The 18,466-nt window shown below is 42.5% G+C and overlaps 1 protein-coding gene across 1 annotated transcript in view; it reads right to left on the bottom strand.

Moving 5' to 3' along the window:
- The window catches only part of trpm3 (transient receptor potential cation channel, subfamily M, member 3), a gene marked incomplete at both ends in the record, with an annotated part of 280,992 nt that overhangs the window by 32,142 nt on the left and 230,384 nt on the right, over positions 1-18,466 (bottom strand). The window contains 1 exon segment of the mRNA XM_080765825.1: positions 3,035-3,244. Coding sequence (XP_080621951.1) covers positions 3,035-3,244 — 210 coding nt within the window.

Here is an 18,466-nt window from a genome sequence, read left to right as displayed (position 1 = left end):
AAGACATTCTTTGAATCTGATCTCAGGTCAGAATGTGTTAAGGCAAGCTTTCTGAGGGGGTCATATCATGACTGGAGGTCTGCAGACGAAGGACAAAGAAAACTACTGAGCAGCATCTGGAGTAGAACTACTACTGGCAGTAGAAAAGGAGTGCAGGCAGATTGCAGCCTCAAGCTCAATGCCAAGAAAACAAAGCCAGTATTCTCCAGCGCTTGCTCCGAGCGTGCCCGCCCCTCTAGACCAGAAAGCACGCTGTGGTACCCATGCTTTTATTTCCGTTCGGTATAATGACACCGAGGGCAAAACCCATTGCCTCTGCTGACGGGATGGTGCTCGAGCCAGTCGAGGACTTCAAGTACCTCGGGGCCTGGACTGCTTCAACTGAACAGGACCTGAAGGTCCGGAGAGCACTTGCCTGGAAAGCCTTGCACGGGATGAGGAGAGTGTGGATATCAGTTATGGGAGAAGACCTTAGGAGGCCCGAGACATGGACCCTCACAGTGGAGTCAGTACTGCTGTATGGGGCCGAGACATGGACCCTCACAGTGGAGTCAGTACTGCTGTATGGGGCCGATACATGGACCCTCACAGTACCCCTCACATCAGGAAAAAGCCCTGGATAGAGTCTACACAAGAATGCTACGAGTGTCACATGGACGGACCGCATCAGAAATGTGGACCTCTATGGGGACCTACTACGGGTCACAGACAAAGTCAGAGAGAGAAGGATGAGGCTGGCAGGGCACTGTGCCAGGCACTCAGAACTTGAGGCAAGTAAATTGACTCTATGGGAGCCAACCCAGGGCAAAGCCAGGAGGGGAAAGAAGCGATCCAGGAATCCTGAGTTGGTGTTGGCTAGACCTCTCTAGACCTCACTCTCTAGACCTCACTCTCTAGACCTCACTCTCTAGACCTCACTCTCTAGACCTCACTCTCTAGACCTCACTCTCGCAGCATGTATTTTCATTTGCATTAATTACATGTCTTTAACGAAAATGGTGCATTTATACAGCACTTTTATACAAAGCGCTTTATGTGCATTACATTCACACTTTTACACAAATTGTGCATTACATTCACCCATTCACACAAGGAGTATTCACAATACTCCTTCAAGAAAACAAATTCCAAATGATGTTAAGAGATATTCAGCGACAGTTTTTTCCCCTGTTTTCTTTAAACCCATGTGTGAACCAAGGCAGGCACACAGTCCAGTGAAGTGACCAGACTCAGATGGGTGTGAGAGAAGACAGTCCCGTCATGCTGCAATGGTCATGCAAAAAAAGGCGCATGCGTTGGTTAGACAACACCGTCGCTCCAGACATGCGTGGCAGGTTAAAACTAACCCGTGGCTCAGCCCGGTTAGGTTTAGGGTTTGGTTTTTGGGGTTTAGGGTGTCGGACTATAGTGCCAGTCGGACTGTTAGTACGTCGAACCAAACACACGCACCCCGCGCAAAATAACCCCCAAAAGCACCTCCCGGCCTGCGGGGGGCGCAGCAGGTCTGCATTCATCCGTATGAATGCAGATGGTTGCGTCCTCCCTCCCGGCTCATCCGACTCATTTAACACTCTGAAGAAGAAGAAACCTCGTATCTCCAAACAAACATTTTCACTTTTTAATCTTTTTTTTTTTAATACTGTAAATTAATTAACAATTTAAGTGTTTAGCAGAAGCCTTTAAAGCTGCTATAAGCAATATTTGGCCAACATTTTATGTTTTCACGTTTATTTATTTTGTTGGTATTCAGACAACCAGCGATGAGTGAAACGCTCCCAAAAAAAAGTAGTCTCTGTGACACATCTGCATTCAAATATGTTCCTAGAAGCTTTGTCATTGGTCGAAAAAGAACCCCCGTCGAAATGACTAACCCATCAGGAAGTAGACAGGCAAATCGACCAAAGACAAAGCTTCTAGGAAAAGTATTACTTATAGCAGCTTTATAGCAGCAAGATTAATCAAATCCATAGAGATAATCTATAGGATAATAGGTGAGCTTGAACATCATTCTAAACAGTATAATATAAAACAAAACAAATAAGTAAGTAAATAAATTGAAAATATAATCCAAACAATATAGGATGCCGGGCAGACAAATAAACCTATAGCATCTGTCTCATAAACATAATTATTTGGAATTGTCATTATATTTTCCACCGTCAAGCTCAGAACGCTGACATTTTTGCTAAATCTAAAAAAAACAATTAAAAGTGAAACTTGCAAGGTTTCCACCCCAGAGAGACTAAATGTAGGATACCATTATGTAACGAGAGAGAGAGAGAGAGAGAGAGAGAGAGAGAGAGAGAGACCTGCATGCTGAGTGTATGTACAGTATGTATACAGTATGGGAGAGAGAGGCAGCATGGCAGCCAGCAATACATCATACCGTACCTCTGCTTGGAGGGAGAGAGAGACAGATACAGACAGACAGACAGACAGACAGACAGACAGACAGACAGACAGACAGACAGACAGACAGACAGACAGACAGACAGACAGACAGACAGACAGACAGACAGACGGAGACGCTACAACTCCACGCGTACGTCCTCGCTCAAACCACGATTTTACAGGACGGGCCGATTTGGTTTGGAAGGATCCGGTTGGCCAGAATAGAGGAAGGAGCGTGTGTGTGTGTTTGTGTGTGTGTGTGTGTGTGTGTGTGTGTGTGTGTGTATGTGTGTGTGTGTGTGTGTGTGTGTGCGCGCGTGCGTAGGTGTACTGTACACATATATGTTTCAATGTTGGGTGGGTAAAAGTACTGCGATCGGCTGGGTATGTATGTATGTATGTATGTATGTAGGTGAGCTTCAGGGTTGAGGTGTATATGTGTATACTATACATATGTATGTATATGTGTATATCTCTCACCACAGAGTTGTACTCACAGTAGGATCTTACTGTGAACTCCATGTCTTCTATATGTGTATACATATGTTCATATATATATGTGTGTGTGTGTGTGTGTGTGTGTGTGTGTGTGTGTGTGTGTATATATAGGTGGGCTTCAGGGCTTGCGTGGGGGTTCTCTCACCACGGAGTTGTACTGCGCCTCACAGTAGGATCTTACTGTGAACTCCATGTCTTCCATGTCGTCCTTCTCCTTCACCACCTTGTCGGCCTCCTCCTCCTCCCTCTCCTGCAGGTAGCTCTCCTGCTGGTCCTGGGGAACGTACGACATCTCGTCCTTGTTCTTGAACTCCAGGCTCAGGATGGACGGCGGGAGCAGCAGGCCCAGGATCACCTGGGGGGGAGGGAGGGGGAGGGGGGAGAGAAGAGAGGGAGGGAGGGTGGATCAAAACATTGATAGAAGAGATTTTTCAATGAATTCTGTTACTATCGGGTAAGCTAAATAAATGAAAGAACTTCTGGGAAGTCATCATTTTCAAGATGGCGTCCACATATGGCTGCCAGGAGCTATATGCAAGCAGGCCACTAGGGGGCGGGCCCAACTTGTTTGCGATGGTTTTTGAGAACCTTATGTCAATACCTAACACCATGCCAAACATCTAAAACACCAAGTGCAGAATTGTTATGATTTCTTACATATGAAATCCCAGCTCATATATAGGCATGTTAAGCTGTCCAGTGAATATGAAAGACTGAAGTGGTTAAGCCTGATGTACAGTACTTCATCATACGACAAAGTATAAATTAAGCAGTATTGTTCCAAATGCATTGCTTCCCTGTTTTTATCTTCTACGGTACCTTCAGCTGACAACTGGCTAAACCTCAAAGTGTTCAGCTTTCAAACAAACCATCAATGCCAACACATTGACCTGATGATTTGAGTCAGCGTCCCCAGCTCTTATAGTGCTGCCATTGTTTAGTGATCACAACAACCGTATGATGGTCACGCTAATTCATTGAACCTAAGTGTCACGGTGCGTTCACACGGGCAGAGGCGACGCAAGCCAGCGACATGAAGATGCAAAGATGCATCCGAGTTTGTAGCTGCTGCAAACGTTACAAAGCTAAACAAATGAGTCGAACTGGCTTCAACTTCAGATACAAAGATACAAAGGGACAAATATGCTGTGAATCTTTGTGTCTTTGCATCTGCCCGTGTGAACGCAGCATAGGGTTACAGAACCGTAAAGGTCCGGTTGCAGTTTTCATAATCCTCATGGGGGCCCGTGAGTACTTGGGTGGGGCCAAGAGGTGTTAAAATGTTAGGAATTCCCCAAAAATCCTCATGGGGGCCCTGGCCCCCCGGCCCCCACAGACTCTACGTCACTGTCCGGTTGGATCCCTGAACCCGACGTTTGAAACAGCATCATATCTGTTACGAAGGCTTTCACTTAGAGCTCCATATATGGGGATAACCTATAGTCCCATATATGGAGACAACGGCGATATCCAGCGCTGACATCAGTATAGAAACCCCACAGATGGATATACACAGTGGTGACATCATCGTGACACTAGACTTGCACAGCTTCTAAACCTCAGATACCAAGCCACGCACACGGTGTCTCCAACCATCTCAAATGAACTCTGCTTATATAAAGTCTGAACACTTCATTTAAAACCTCTTTGTTTAACATTTCTGAAAAGATTGAGTGAGTGTAAAATAAGCTACCAAACACCTACCCTCAATCCCAATCACAGTCCACGTATAGCAGTCTGTCTGAGAACACTGCTCCTGTAAGGTATGAGGGTATGAGTAAGGTATGAGGTCTCCCCAGACTCGGGTCAGCTTTACAGAGCGTCCACATGGCTTAAGGTCTCAGGTCTACCTTCATGAATACGCACAGACAATGAGCAGCTCTCTAAACGGCCAGAAACACGAGGACACAAACCGACCGAGATCGGGCTGTCATCAAGAACTTACCGAGACCGTTGCACCTCAGCCAGGAGAAGGGAAGACTCATCCGACAACTTACACGGGAAGGAAACCCCACATCTGTGCACACTGTGACAAGAGTTTCAGTGTTTTATGTCACCTGAAGAGACACCAGCGTATCCACACTGGAGAAAAACCCTACCACTGTAATCAGTGTGACAAGAGTTTCAATCAGTTGGATGGCTTGAAGACGCACCAGCGTATCCACACTGGAGAGACACCCTACCACTGTAAAAACTGTGACAAGAGTTTCAGTCATACAAGTAGCCTGAAGGCACACCAGCGTATCCACACTGGAGAAACACCCTACCACTGTGAATATTGTGACAAGAGTTTCAGTCATGTAAGTAGCCTGCAGGTACACCAGCGTACCCACACGGGAGAAAAACCCTACGTCTGTAAACGGTGTGACAAGAGTTTCAGTGCTTTAAAGAACCTAAAGACGCACCGGCGTCTCCACACTGGAGAGAAACCCTACGTCTGTAAGCAGTGTGAGAAGAGCTTCAGTCAGTTAGGTCACTTGAGGGAACACCAGCGCATCCACACGGGGGAAAAACCCTACATCTGTAAGCAGTGTGAGAAGAGCTTCAGTCAGTCAAGCAACCTGCAGAGACACTGGCGTATCCACGTGGGAGAAAAAACCTTTCCACAGTAAACAGAGTTTCAGTCAGTATAACCGAGAGAGGCCTTTTAAGCTCCTAGCAGCCATCAGAGAGGTAAATGTTAGCTAATGTGTCAGATTGACTCGTCAACCGTTAGTCCCGCCCCTTTTATATAGGTCAACCGGAAGTCCCGCCCCCCTTTTATATAGGTCAACCGGAAGTCCCGCCTCAATTTATGTAACTGAAAGGCCCTGTCTCAATTTATGTAACTGAGTTATGTCATGGGGTTAAAAAAGGCGGGAGGGAAAAGAGCGGGAATATTGTTTATGTCAGCACATTTTTTGGAGGGTCAAGAGTGCATGCATAGTGTGTAGAACAGATGTTAGGGGTAAAGAGATGTCAAGGGGGGTAAAAAAAAAAGGCAGGAGGGTCAAGAGTGTATGCATTGTGCATGCATTGTGTGTAGAATTTAAATCAGATGATATTTATGTCATGGGGTTAAAAAAGGCGGGAGGGAAAAGAGTGGGGATAATGTTTATATCAGCACATTATGAGAGGGTCAAGAGTGTATGCATTGTGCATGCATTGTGTGTAGAATTTAAATCAGATGATATTTATGTCATGGGGTTAAAAAAGGTGGGAGGGGGAAAAGAGTTAGAGCTAGATGTACACATTTTTTAATGTTAGGGGGGGTTTCCCATTCCTGAAAAAAAAAAGGATGGGGAAAAGAGTGAGCTTATTGTTTATGTATTAGCATCAGCACAGTATTCATTTTTGAGTTGGCCTCATAGACTGTTCATTTCTTCATTTTCTAGTGCGCACACACACACACACACAAACACACACACACACACACACACACACACACACATACATACACACACACACACACATACGCACGCACGCACGCATGCACGCACACACACATACATACATACACACACACACACACACGCATGCACGCACGCACACACATATGCATGCACACACATATGCATGCACGCACGCACCCCCCACACACCCACACAAGCACACACACACACACACACACACACACACACACACACACACTGGCAAAATGTCTCATAAGTTGTGGAAGAAATGGCTCAGACTGTATGACATTCAGTATGGACCTCTGGCCGCACACACACACACACACACACACACACACACACACACACACACGGCAGCAAGAGTAAAAATTAAGCATTATTAAATTAAGCATGGAAAGACCCTTGTTATGGGCCTGCATAGAGGGAGAATTCCCCAATATCCGACACACACACACACACTGCACACAGATAAGTATAAAACAGCTCAGGCAGATAGCCAACTTTAGTGCATGGATGAGGAGCCAACGATCTGACCTCTAGATTTCTGCAGAGACCTGCCGATTTTTTCTACACACGACTACAGAAATGTTCATTTGGAAGTGAGTAATATTTCTATGAGTAATATTTCTATATCTGTGTAATACATTCATCCTGATTAGAGTATTCATTTAATTAATTGTATTTATTTACCTGTCTACCTCTTTTCAGTGCCAGGTACCACTCATCCCTTTTTGATGAAGGTATGGATAAATTACATTTAACCCATTTTTGACCAGAGATCAGATTGTAAAAATGTCTTCTACATCCTGACAGTTTTCTGAAAAAAGCTATGTTTCTATGTCAGTTGTTCTTCGTTTTTTCAAAAATAGCAGACCTACAAGCTCATAGCGCGCCACTCCGTAGCGCGCTATGAGCTTGCAGATCTGCTTTTTTTCAATAGCTAAAGCATGACATGATGCTAACACTAAAATGGGTTCCCGTGCAGAATGGGTTAACTTTTTTTTGTTTTTCATGCAGCCATACCGGGTGAGCAGGCCGCATTGAGGGGACCCTCTGGAGAGCTGTCTGCCAATCATCAATCATTCGCTAACGAAATACAGGCTGTGATCGATGACGAAGTGGCGACCTGTTCTAAAGAGTTAGAAGCTGTGATCACGAGCCACCTGGCAACCAGGAGCGCTCCGGTGGAGGTCAAGGGGATATCAACTCTTGAAGGTAAAAATATCTACTAATATCTAGTAATTAGGGTAATGTAAAAAAAGTGTAGATTAAATTATTCTGGTTAACAGTGATGTTAACCATGTGCCCCCCATGTGCTTAATTCCACAGAGACTGACACTGCAAGGATCATTCCTACAGCCTGGGTCTCCGCCGTGCCATTGAGTCAGGTGGAAGAATCTCCCACGAGGCCTGCGACAGGGGAGGGGCGGATAATTCCCACAGCCTGGGTCTCCGCCGTGCCATTGAGTCAGGTGGAAGAACTTTCTCAAGGTAAATGCATCTTTCCTTACCACTATCTCACTCCATCTCCCACTCTCAACCCATTTTTGACCTGAGATCAGATTCATACGAGGTTTCCACTGGACACACACAGGTCCCTCTTAAAGGGCTAGTGAACCGTACTTAAACCAATGTTAAAGGTGGGGTGAACCGTAGTTAGATTGCAACACAATATGGGACACACACACACACACACACACACACACACACACACACACACACACACACACACACACTAATTAACTAATTAACAAATTAATTAACTAATTAGTTAATTAACTAATTAGTTAATTTGAGTTTTATATACTTTTTTTATATACTTTTTTTTTTTTTTTTTTTTCTTTTGAGTTTTATATACTTTTTATATATATATATATATATATATATATTTTTTTTTTTTTTTTTTCACACACAGACAAAGTAGTGCCATGGGTATTAATAGTAGTAGTAATGGTATTAATGTATTATTGATTGTTTTCTTATTTTATTTTATTTTTAGACGCACCCCCTTCTCCAGAGGATACTCCCGCACGCCCTTATCCAGAGGGTACTCTTGCACCTCCTCCTTCTCCTGCTTCATCTGTTATTGTCATTGATGAAGATCCAAGTGGTGAAGATGTCCTTGGTGATGTTTGGAGTGGTGATGATGAAGAACTAGCAACATTCAGTCAGCGATTTGAGGAAGACGCAGCATCAGCAGCAGCAGCAGCGTCAGCAGCAGCAGCAACAGCAGCAGCGTTAGCATGTGAAAATGTGAGTGGCACTATTACTGTACAAGACGCTATCATGTATGGTACTGTGGCAATGAGTGGTTTTCGTAAGGCGTTAACAGATGCCTCAATCAAACTGTTTCATGAGCATCACCGTCTGTTAACCAAACGTCTTAGGAACCATGTCAAATATTCCGGAGTCCCACCAGCAAAACGTCCTTATATGTGATCTGATATTTACATACATATATATATACATATATATATATATATATAAATATTTACTCTAGGTGTAGCAGTGTATTGTATGCTTTTATATTTGTTTTTTTGTCAAATTAAACAAAAATCATGGAGCATACATCTTTCTCAATTCCTCCAGAGCTGTTGGATATGATTGAAACTCTAAACGATTCAGTTTCCTCAATTCCTGAGGATTTGTTGAATATGATTGAAACTCTAAATGGTCCTAATGATGTAATTACACCATCTGAATCAGGTTTACATCCCTATGCTATTCAGACAGACAATCTCAATAATGGTCTAACAATTGTAGACGAGGGTCCTTGTTTATTAGACTCTGACTGTGAAATGGATGATAATGGAGGGGTCTATTTGAGTGATCTTATAAATACATCATCAGAATCCTCTGATAGTCTACCTATACTCCATGAAGACGATGATGAAAATGATATAGCCCCTGTAATAATGGAATTGATTGACAGTTTAAACGATACAATTGATAATGATGTGGTTAATGAGCAATTAGATTTGGTGGGAGGGTTGGGTGGAGAGCCTAGACCCCTCTTACAGCTAGGGGGTGGGGGTGGGAGTGTCAGTGCTGAAGCTGGTCCATCTATCACTGGGCGTGATAACAGAACGCATGTCATAAGACGGCAGGCCTTTAACAATATTGAAATAAGACAATTTCTAAACTTTCCGACACCTGGTAATGTTGCCAATTTTCCGCACTTTTATGCGCAAGTCACCAACGGCTTACATGATTCGATTGCTACAGCCTTACAACAGGCCAATGTGCAAAGAAATGATTTAATTCAGGCCGAGTTGAGGGCAGACAGCTTAGAGAGTGATGTATCAATGCTTTTACGTTATGGTCAAGCCCCACTTTCAAACTTTATTCAGTTACTGGATCAATTAGTTCAGTCTAATATGTCTGTTTTTGCTGACTCCAGCCTTGAATTAATCATAAATATTGTCTCACCTCCACATGGTAGCGGCAAGCGCAAATTCGAGACATACTGTGCTAGCGATGTAATCCAGAGGAATGCAAGACATTTATATATAGTTCCTAATCATAACAAGGCATGTTTTTCCATTAATCTTGCACACCTTATTAATCCAACCCTGGTAACACTTGAGGTTTTTAAAGAAGGCGAACGAATTCACAGAGAAGCAGGGTTCACTCTGGATACGCCTGTAACAATGTCAGCTAATGATGTTACCAAATTTGAACAGCTGCTAAACTGTAAAATTGTAATTTTTTACCAGGCAGAAGCGGGGAAAAATCCAATCTGTTGGCAGACAGCTACACCTAGTATGTCTGATGAGAGAACATTCCTTCTCCTTTTACATAGGGAACATTTTTATGGAATTAAAAACGTGAAAGGTTTATTAGGAGTCAAATATTTCTGTAATAGCTGCTATAGTAGTTATTCAAATAAGCTATCACACCGCTGTCATGCTTTCTGCAGTATCTGTCATTCGAACTGTCAGAATAATGCAACATATGAAAAAATAACATGCCCTGATTGCAACCAAAACTGTAGGAACACTATTTGTGTCATGAGACACGCAGAGAAAACATGGCATCCTAAAGCAGAGGTGATGGCTAGCATCTGTGACTTAAATAAAAAATGTCCCAAATGTAAGATGCTATATTACGTAGCTATGGGTAAACGTAAGCAAAAGCATGTCTGTGCTGTGAAATATTGTCATATTTGCAGACAACCTTTTAAAAAAACTAAAGTGAATCAGGAGGAGGAAAACAACACCAGCCAGGGTTGTGATATTGTTAACCCAGAACCAATTGATTATACCATCGATGATGAAGTGAGGAGGAACCACCAATGTTTCATGCAGAGTAAAATTAAAAAAGATTTGGATGAGATTATGGAGAAGAATATAGTCTTTTTTGATTTTGAAACATCACAGATTAATGGTACACATGTAGCGATTTATATCGCCGCCATCTCACTGAGAGATGAACGTGAGATTTTCACTGCATATGGACCTAATTGTGCTGGACAATTCATTAAGAACTATAGAAATAAAACCCATGCAGGCACTGTTTTTTTATCGCATTATGGACGAGGGTTTGATAATTATCTCATATTGAATGCTTATGTGAAAGAGAATCTTGATCCTTTTATCATAGCACAGGGGAGTAAAATCTTATTGATTGCAGACAATGATTTTGATTTGAAATTCCTCGATTCTCACGCATTCATACCAATTCCTTTACGAGCTTTTCCAGAAGCGTTGGGGTGTAAAACAAAATTGCGGAAAGGTTACTTCCCTCATCTCTGGAGTGATATAACGAGGTTTGGTTACAAAGGGCCCATTCCAGCCCCGCATTTTTTTGCAGCTGACCAAATGTCTGTAAAAGATCGTGGTACTTTTCTCAAATGGTATGACACTGTTAAGGACCAGCAATTTGATTTCTTGAAACAGTTACGTTTATACTGCATAAATGATGTAAAAATATTGAGAGAGGGGGCCACTAACTTTCGCAATGAATTCATTAATACAACAGGTGTGGATCCCTATGATTCAGTCACCATTGCCTCCGCAGCATTATCGGTCTATCAAACAAACTTCCTACAGCCAGACATGATAGCTATACCCGATCCTTTCCACTATCACAGACAGTTCAAGTCGTACTCTAATGCCTCCATACAATGGCTTGAATTTATAGCATGCCGTGACAATATCTTCATTCACCATGCTTTGAATTCGGGGGAACGGAAAATAGGCCCTTATTTTGTTGATGGCTTCAGTGATACCACAACGCCCCCTACAGTCTACGAATATATTGGTTGTTATTATCACTCCTGTATTGTTTGCTTTAACCCCCACGACATCTCTCCTTTAAATGGCCGCCCGTTCGGTGATCTAAATTCTGAAACTATAAAAAGGTTGGATAAACTTGAAAAGGACTACTCTGTCAGACTAATTTATATATGGGAGCATAATTGGCTGGCTCTCAAAAAAGATTCTTTGGAAGTGAGAACCTTTCTTGAAAAATTTGAAACACCTACCATTACGGACCCAAGGTCGGCCTTATTTGGAGGTCGAACTGAGGTTGCGTGTGTGCGGTATAGTGTTAAACCATTCCAGAAAATCGGGTACATTGATTACACCTCTTTATACCCCTACTGTCAAAGTGAATTTCCATACCCTGTTTCCCATCCAGAAATACTTTATCCACCATTTGATTTGCCTGCATCAAGCTATTTTGGGTTTATTCGGGCTAAAGTCCTACCACCACGAGGTCTGCTATTTCCCATTCTACCGATGAGAGCTAAAAGTGGAAAGTTAATTTTCACATTATGCAGAACGTGTGCTGAATTGAATAATCAGCAAACTGATTGTACTCACAATGAAGAAGAGAGGGCCCTCACAGAGCTGTTTGTCTCTGTGGAGTTGAATGAGGCCTTAAATACTGGTTACAAAGTCATGAGAATTTATGAAGTTTGGCATTTTAAAGAGCAGTCAAATACACTTTTTAAGGACTATATCAGCTGCTTTCTAAAGTTGAAGCAGGAGTCAAGCGGGTATCCAAATACTGTTGTTGATGCTAAAAGCCGGGCTGAATATGTAGACCGGTATAAAGAGAATCAAGGCATTGAATTAGACCCAACAAAAATTTCGAAAAACCCTGCCAAACGTCAGATTGCCAAATTGTTGTTGAATTCTCTCTGGGGGAAATTTGCACAGCGTTCAAACCAAATCAACACTGTTATCGTGAGAGAACCCGAGAAGTTATTTGAATTTTTGTTCTCAGACATGTATGAGCTTTCAACTTTTCATTTCATTAATGAAAGCATGGTCCTAGTGTAACTAACCATGTAAGAAGCTATGAAGTGTTGTTTTCCCTAAAGGCTAAGAGATTCTCCCCCTGTCCAGACAGCGGCGCTGTTGCCCACAAAACTAGTTGAACAGGGGACTTTCAAAGTTACTTCAGACTGGACTTTGGCTGCCTACTGTATGTTGATATAGTTTCTCTTTATTTGAATCATATAAACGGTTTTCATGGTTATATAGTGTATTATTTTTTATGTCTCTACCAACTTCTTCAGTGTGTTTTGCTTGAAAGAAGTCTATTTGAGTTCGTTTTATTATAGTCTGTTTGTATAGCTTTTACTTTGAAACTGTGAGAAACAGGAAGGAAGTAGGTAGAGTTTAGCGCGGTCATTCTTTACAACAAAGTCATGAATGTAAACAACAGCAAGAGAACACTTCAGTGTTCAGAACGAAAGGTTCATTTAGTTTAAGCACCTGGCTGAGGGCAACAAGGTACTGTTATTATTTTGTTGTTTTGTATGCAATCTCTTTTACGTTGCTTCTGTACATTTGTGTTATGTTAATAGTAACTTTGAAGACGTGATTCTGCCACTCTATTTTGGACCGCTTGTGTGATGCCTCAGTAACGTTGATAAATAATTATATAAATACTTTGGTTTAGACACGTAATTCATATTTACAGTTGATAGTTTAAAAGGTACATTTCATGTTTGCCAAAGGAAAATGTGTTATACAAATAATATTAGCCTTAAGGTACATTTCATGTTTGCCAAAGGAAATGTGTTATACAAATAATATTAGCCTTGCTTGTTATTGTTATAATGATACAGTACAGATACAGTAACAAACATTACATTATGGTTCAAAAGGATAAAATGGTTTTGTCATTAAGATAATTCATGATTCAGTAATTCATGTGTTGCACTCAAAGGATTGTCTTTTTGATATAAAAACAGTTTAATGCTTTTATGATTTTCGTATAATTACAGTATTCAGCTTTGCTACCTTGGTTTGTCAATTGTTTTCGTTTTTGTAACTTTGTGTACTTTTTGTGTGTTTTTCCACCTATAGTTCTTACGGTGTTTCTGGAATTAAACTTTCTAAATCATCAGTTCGAGAGCTCATCCTTTTATCAGCCGGGGTTGCTTACAGTAAGAACTTGACCTTTACTGTCTGACAGTAAAAGCTTTAACCTGCCTGTCTGATGACAGCAAACTCTGATGACCACCACATTTCTGACGACTCAAAATGCAAGCATCAACATCACCGAACCAGTTGACTGAGCCCCTTCACAACGATGGAAATGAAGAGGAGGAGCTTCAACTCACTGGTCGCCAAGGGGAAGCAGGACCATCAACAGACCAGATGGTGAAGCCCTCTCACAAGGACTTAACCGAAGAGGAGGAGCCCCTTCACAACGACGGAAATGAAGAGGAGCTTCAACTCACTGGTCGCCAAGGGGAAACAGGACCATCAACAGACCAGATGGTGGAGCCCTCTCACAAGGACTTAACAGAAGAGGAGGAGCCTCGCCGCTCTGGTAGGAAACGAAATCCCACAGTGAAGATGTCTGCATTTCTGAAAGAGGAAGCTCAGAAAAAGGAAAAAAGAATTGCCCAGTTATTTGAACAATGGAAGTTGCAAGTCTGCGAAACAAGAAAACAAATAAAAACAAACATGCCTAAGAATCAACTTTTAGCACTGGTGGAGACACTTAGAAAGGCAAGGGATGATGTTACAAGCCTTTATCTGGAGATTCGAGACAGCATAATTCCTTCCAGTGAGACAAGATGCCAGGTTGATATCTGTGACGCAGCGACAGAGGACATCTTAGGAATTATAAATATAAGATTAGCATGCAGTGAGGAAGACTTTGACAGTCAACATGTCAAGCGTTGTCTTAAAAGGCTGCTTGAGCCAGACTATGCTCACTCCATCTACGGTTCCACAACCTCTTCTTCAACTCGGAAGTCCAGCAGTAGAGCATCAAGCAAGCAATCGTCAAGATCCAGTTTAAAATCTGGCAAGTCAACTACAAGCTCTATTGCAGCAAGGCGAGCAGATGCAGCAGCTGAATTAGCAGGTAAGGAAGCGGAGTATGAGATGGCAGAGAGCATAGCACGACAGAAGTTGGAGCTAGTGAGGCTAAACCAACAAAAGGGAATAATAGTAGCCAGAGCCAGACTACATGCTTACAACCAAGAGATGGCACAAGAGGCCAGCACTCACCTCACCAACTCCAACGCCACGGAACAGCATCTCACAAGTATAATTGCACCATCGCATGTATGCCACTCTCCATCCCCCATCCAACCTGTCACAACAGCCTCACATGTGTCTCCATCCCCCATCCAACCTGTCACAACATCTTCACGTGTGTCTTCATTCCCCTTTCTACACGCAACCACAGCATCACATGTGTCCACATGTGTCACAACAGCTTCACATGTGTCTCCATCCCCCATCCAACCTGTCAAAACAGAGTCACATGTGCCCACATTCCCCTTTCAACACATCATGACAGCGTCACAACATGCGTCTCCATTCCCCTCCATTCAACAGGCTGCTAACCCTATGGAAATACCACAGCAACCTGTGTACTCGTCCTCTCTCATTCGACAACCTACAAACCTCAGGACAGCATCACAGCAACCTGTGTTCTCACTTCTCCCCATTCAACAACCTGCACTTTCATCCTCTCCCACTCAACAGCCCACTAATGTCATGTCAGACTCTCCTTCCTCTAATTCTGATGTATCCTTCCTTGCCCAGGCCTTTCAAGATAGCTTTGCCCTGAACAGACTCCCTATACCTGAACCTTCTGTGTTCAATGGCGACCCACTTAATTTCATTGAATGGAAGGCCTCCTTTGTGTCTCTCATCGACAGAAGAACCATCTCGTCAGCTGATAAACTACACTATTTGAAAAGGTATGTTAGTGGTCCAGCTCGCCAGACTCTAGATGGCATCTTCTTCAGAAGCGACGATGAAGCCTACAAGGACGCATGGAACAAACTGAATCAACGTTATGGTCAGCCATTCATTATACAGAGAGCATTCAGAGAAAAGCTTGCACAATGGCCGAAGATTCAACCAACGGATGCCGAAAGTTTAAGATGCTTTTCTGATTTCTTGAATGCATGTCAGGAAGCTATACCTCATGTTGAAGGCCTTGACATACTGAATGACTGTGAGGAAAACCAGAAACTTGTACAGAAGTTACCTGACTGGGCAGCAGCTCGGTGGAATCGTAAAGTGTCACAGGCCTTGAATGAAACCCAAAGATTCCCACGTTTTTCTCACTTTGCAGGCTTCATGTCAATGGAAGCAGAGATTGCCTGCAATCCTATCACCTCCTTCAGTGCTCTCCGTGCCTCAGAGTCTGCATCGGAGAAATGGAACTCTAAAGACAATAGAACAAACAAGGCCAATGTTCTTCACACCCAAGCAGCTGCAGAGAACCATGAACGAGAGCCCACTAAAGTAAGTGCTAAGCCATGTCTGTATTGTCAAAACAAAAATCACATGATTCACGATTGCACTGAGTTTGTCACAAGGCCTTTGGACGAGAGACGACAATACGTAAGGGACAACAGACTCTGTTATGGTTGCATGAAACCAGGACATAATTCAATAGACTGCCGCCACAGACACTTCTGTAACACCTGCAAGGGCAAGCATCCCACATCTCTGCATGATGACAACTATAAGAAAATCAATCTGGCACCTATTTCAATCCAAGGAAACTCCAACGAGACTACAGCTACTACTATGTCCCTCAATGTCGAGCATGAAAGGCCGTCAACTAATACATCTATGATTGTGCCGGTGTGGGTATCATCACAGAGCAATCCAGACTCTGAAAGACTTGTTTACGCATTACTTGACACCCAGAGTGACACTGTCTTTATCGACCAGGATGTAAGCAACGATCTTCAAGCTGAATCGTGTCCTGTTAGATTGAAGTTAACCACCATGCTAGGTAAAGATGTCATACAGAGCAACAGGGTCTCAGGACTCAGAGTAAGAGGCTACAACTCCAACGTTGTCATCAATCTACCCCCTTCTTACACAAAGGACTGTATACCAGTGAATCGCACTCACATTCCTAACCGTGAGACTGCTAGAAACTGGAAGCATCTCTCCACAATCGTGAATGAAATTCCACCTCTGCAGGATTGTGAAGTTGGCCTCCTGATAGGTTACAGCTGTCCAAGAGCATTGGCACCCAAACAAGTAATTATCGGGGGAGAGAATGAACCCTATGCAATCCACACAGACCTAGGATGGAGCATTGTGGGTTGCTTAGCGCCAAGCCATGACTCACCATGCGTCAACACCATCTGTCACCGGATTAACATCAAGGAGCTCCCCCCTGTAACTCCAGCCGATGTCATCCAAGCACTGGAATCTGATTTCAAAGACTCTAGCAAAGATAGAAAGTCAGTGTCCCAAGATGAAATTGTCTTCTTGAACAAACTACAAGGAGGCACAAGGAAGAACAGCCATGGTCATTATGAGATGCCTCTTCCCTTCAAAGAGAGACCTCACCTACCTGACAATAAGCATCTTGCTGTTATGAGGCTTAATCATCTTAAAGGGAAGCTGCTGAAGGATGAAACGTATAAAGAACGTTGTGTGAGGTTTATGGAAGAGGTGATCGAAAAGGGAGACGCAGAGGAAGACGACGATGACGAAGAGGCCGTGCTCAAGGAGAAAGCTAAGAAGAAGACTTCAAAGGACAGTTCTCTATCTACCACTTCCACCAAGGAGAAGAAATCTAAGTCTAAAGAAGATAAAGATTTAGAAGGAAAAGAAAATAAATCCAAGCCCAAGGAGAAGGAGAAGAAGAAGGAACCAGCTTCTATGTTCCAGATAAATGGAGACAAAGACTCAAAAGGCAAGAAGAAAGCTGCCAAGCCAGACAGCGAGGACAGTGAAGAGACAGTGAAGTCAAAAGGGAAATCCACTTCAAGCCCGGTGTCCATGTTCCAAGCGGCAGGAGACAAAAACAAAGACAAGGACAAGAACAAAGTCAGAGAAGACATCTGTGAGAAATCTCGAGTTTTGCATAACTTACAGAGTTCTGCAATTCACTCTCGCTTTGGTGGGAGTGTAACTAACCATGTAAGAAGCTATGAAGTGTTGTTTTCCCTAAAGGCTAAGAGATTCTCCCCCTGTCCAGACAGCGGCGCTGTTGCCCACAAAACTAGTTGAACAGGGGACTTTCAAAGTTACTTCAGACTGGACTTTGGCTGCCTACTGTATGTTGATATAGTTTCTCTTTATTTGAATCATATAAACGGTTTTCATGGTTATATAGTGTATTATTTTTTATGTCTCTACCAACTTCTTCAGTGTGTTTTGCTTGAAAGAAGTCTATTTGAGTTCGTTTTATTATAGTCTGTTTGTATAGCTTTTACTTTGAAACTGTGAGAAACAGGAAGGAAGTAGGTAGAGTTTAGCGCGGTCATTCTTTACAACAAAGTCATGAATGTAAACAACAGCAAGAGAACACTTCAGTGTTCAGAACGAAAGGTTCATTTAGTTTAAGCACCTGGCTGAGGGCAACAAGGTACTGTTATTATTTTGTTGTTTTGTATGCAATCTCTTTTACGTTGCTTCTGTACATTTGTGTTATGTTAATAGTAACTTTGAAGACGTGATTCTGCCACTCTATTTTGGACCGCTTGTGTGATGCCTCAGTAACGTTGATAAATAATTATATAAATACTTTGGTTTAGACACGTAATTCATATTTACAGTTGATAGTTTAAAAGGTACATTTCATGTTTGCCAAAGGAAAATGTGTTATACAAATAATATTAGCCTTAAGGTACATTTCATGTTTGCCAAAGGAAATGTGTTATACAAATAATATTAGCCTTGCTTGTTATTGTTATAATGATACAGTACAGATACAGTAACAAACAT

This window comes from Protomyctophum bolini, assembly GCF_963924005.1.
Source record: "Protomyctophum bolini genome assembly, chromosome: 6".
NCBI lineage: Eukaryota > Metazoa > Chordata > Actinopteri > Myctophiformes > Myctophidae > Protomyctophum > Protomyctophum bolini.
Note: the sequence above shows the minus strand (reverse complement) of the source record. Positions and strands in the feature narration are given on the sequence as shown.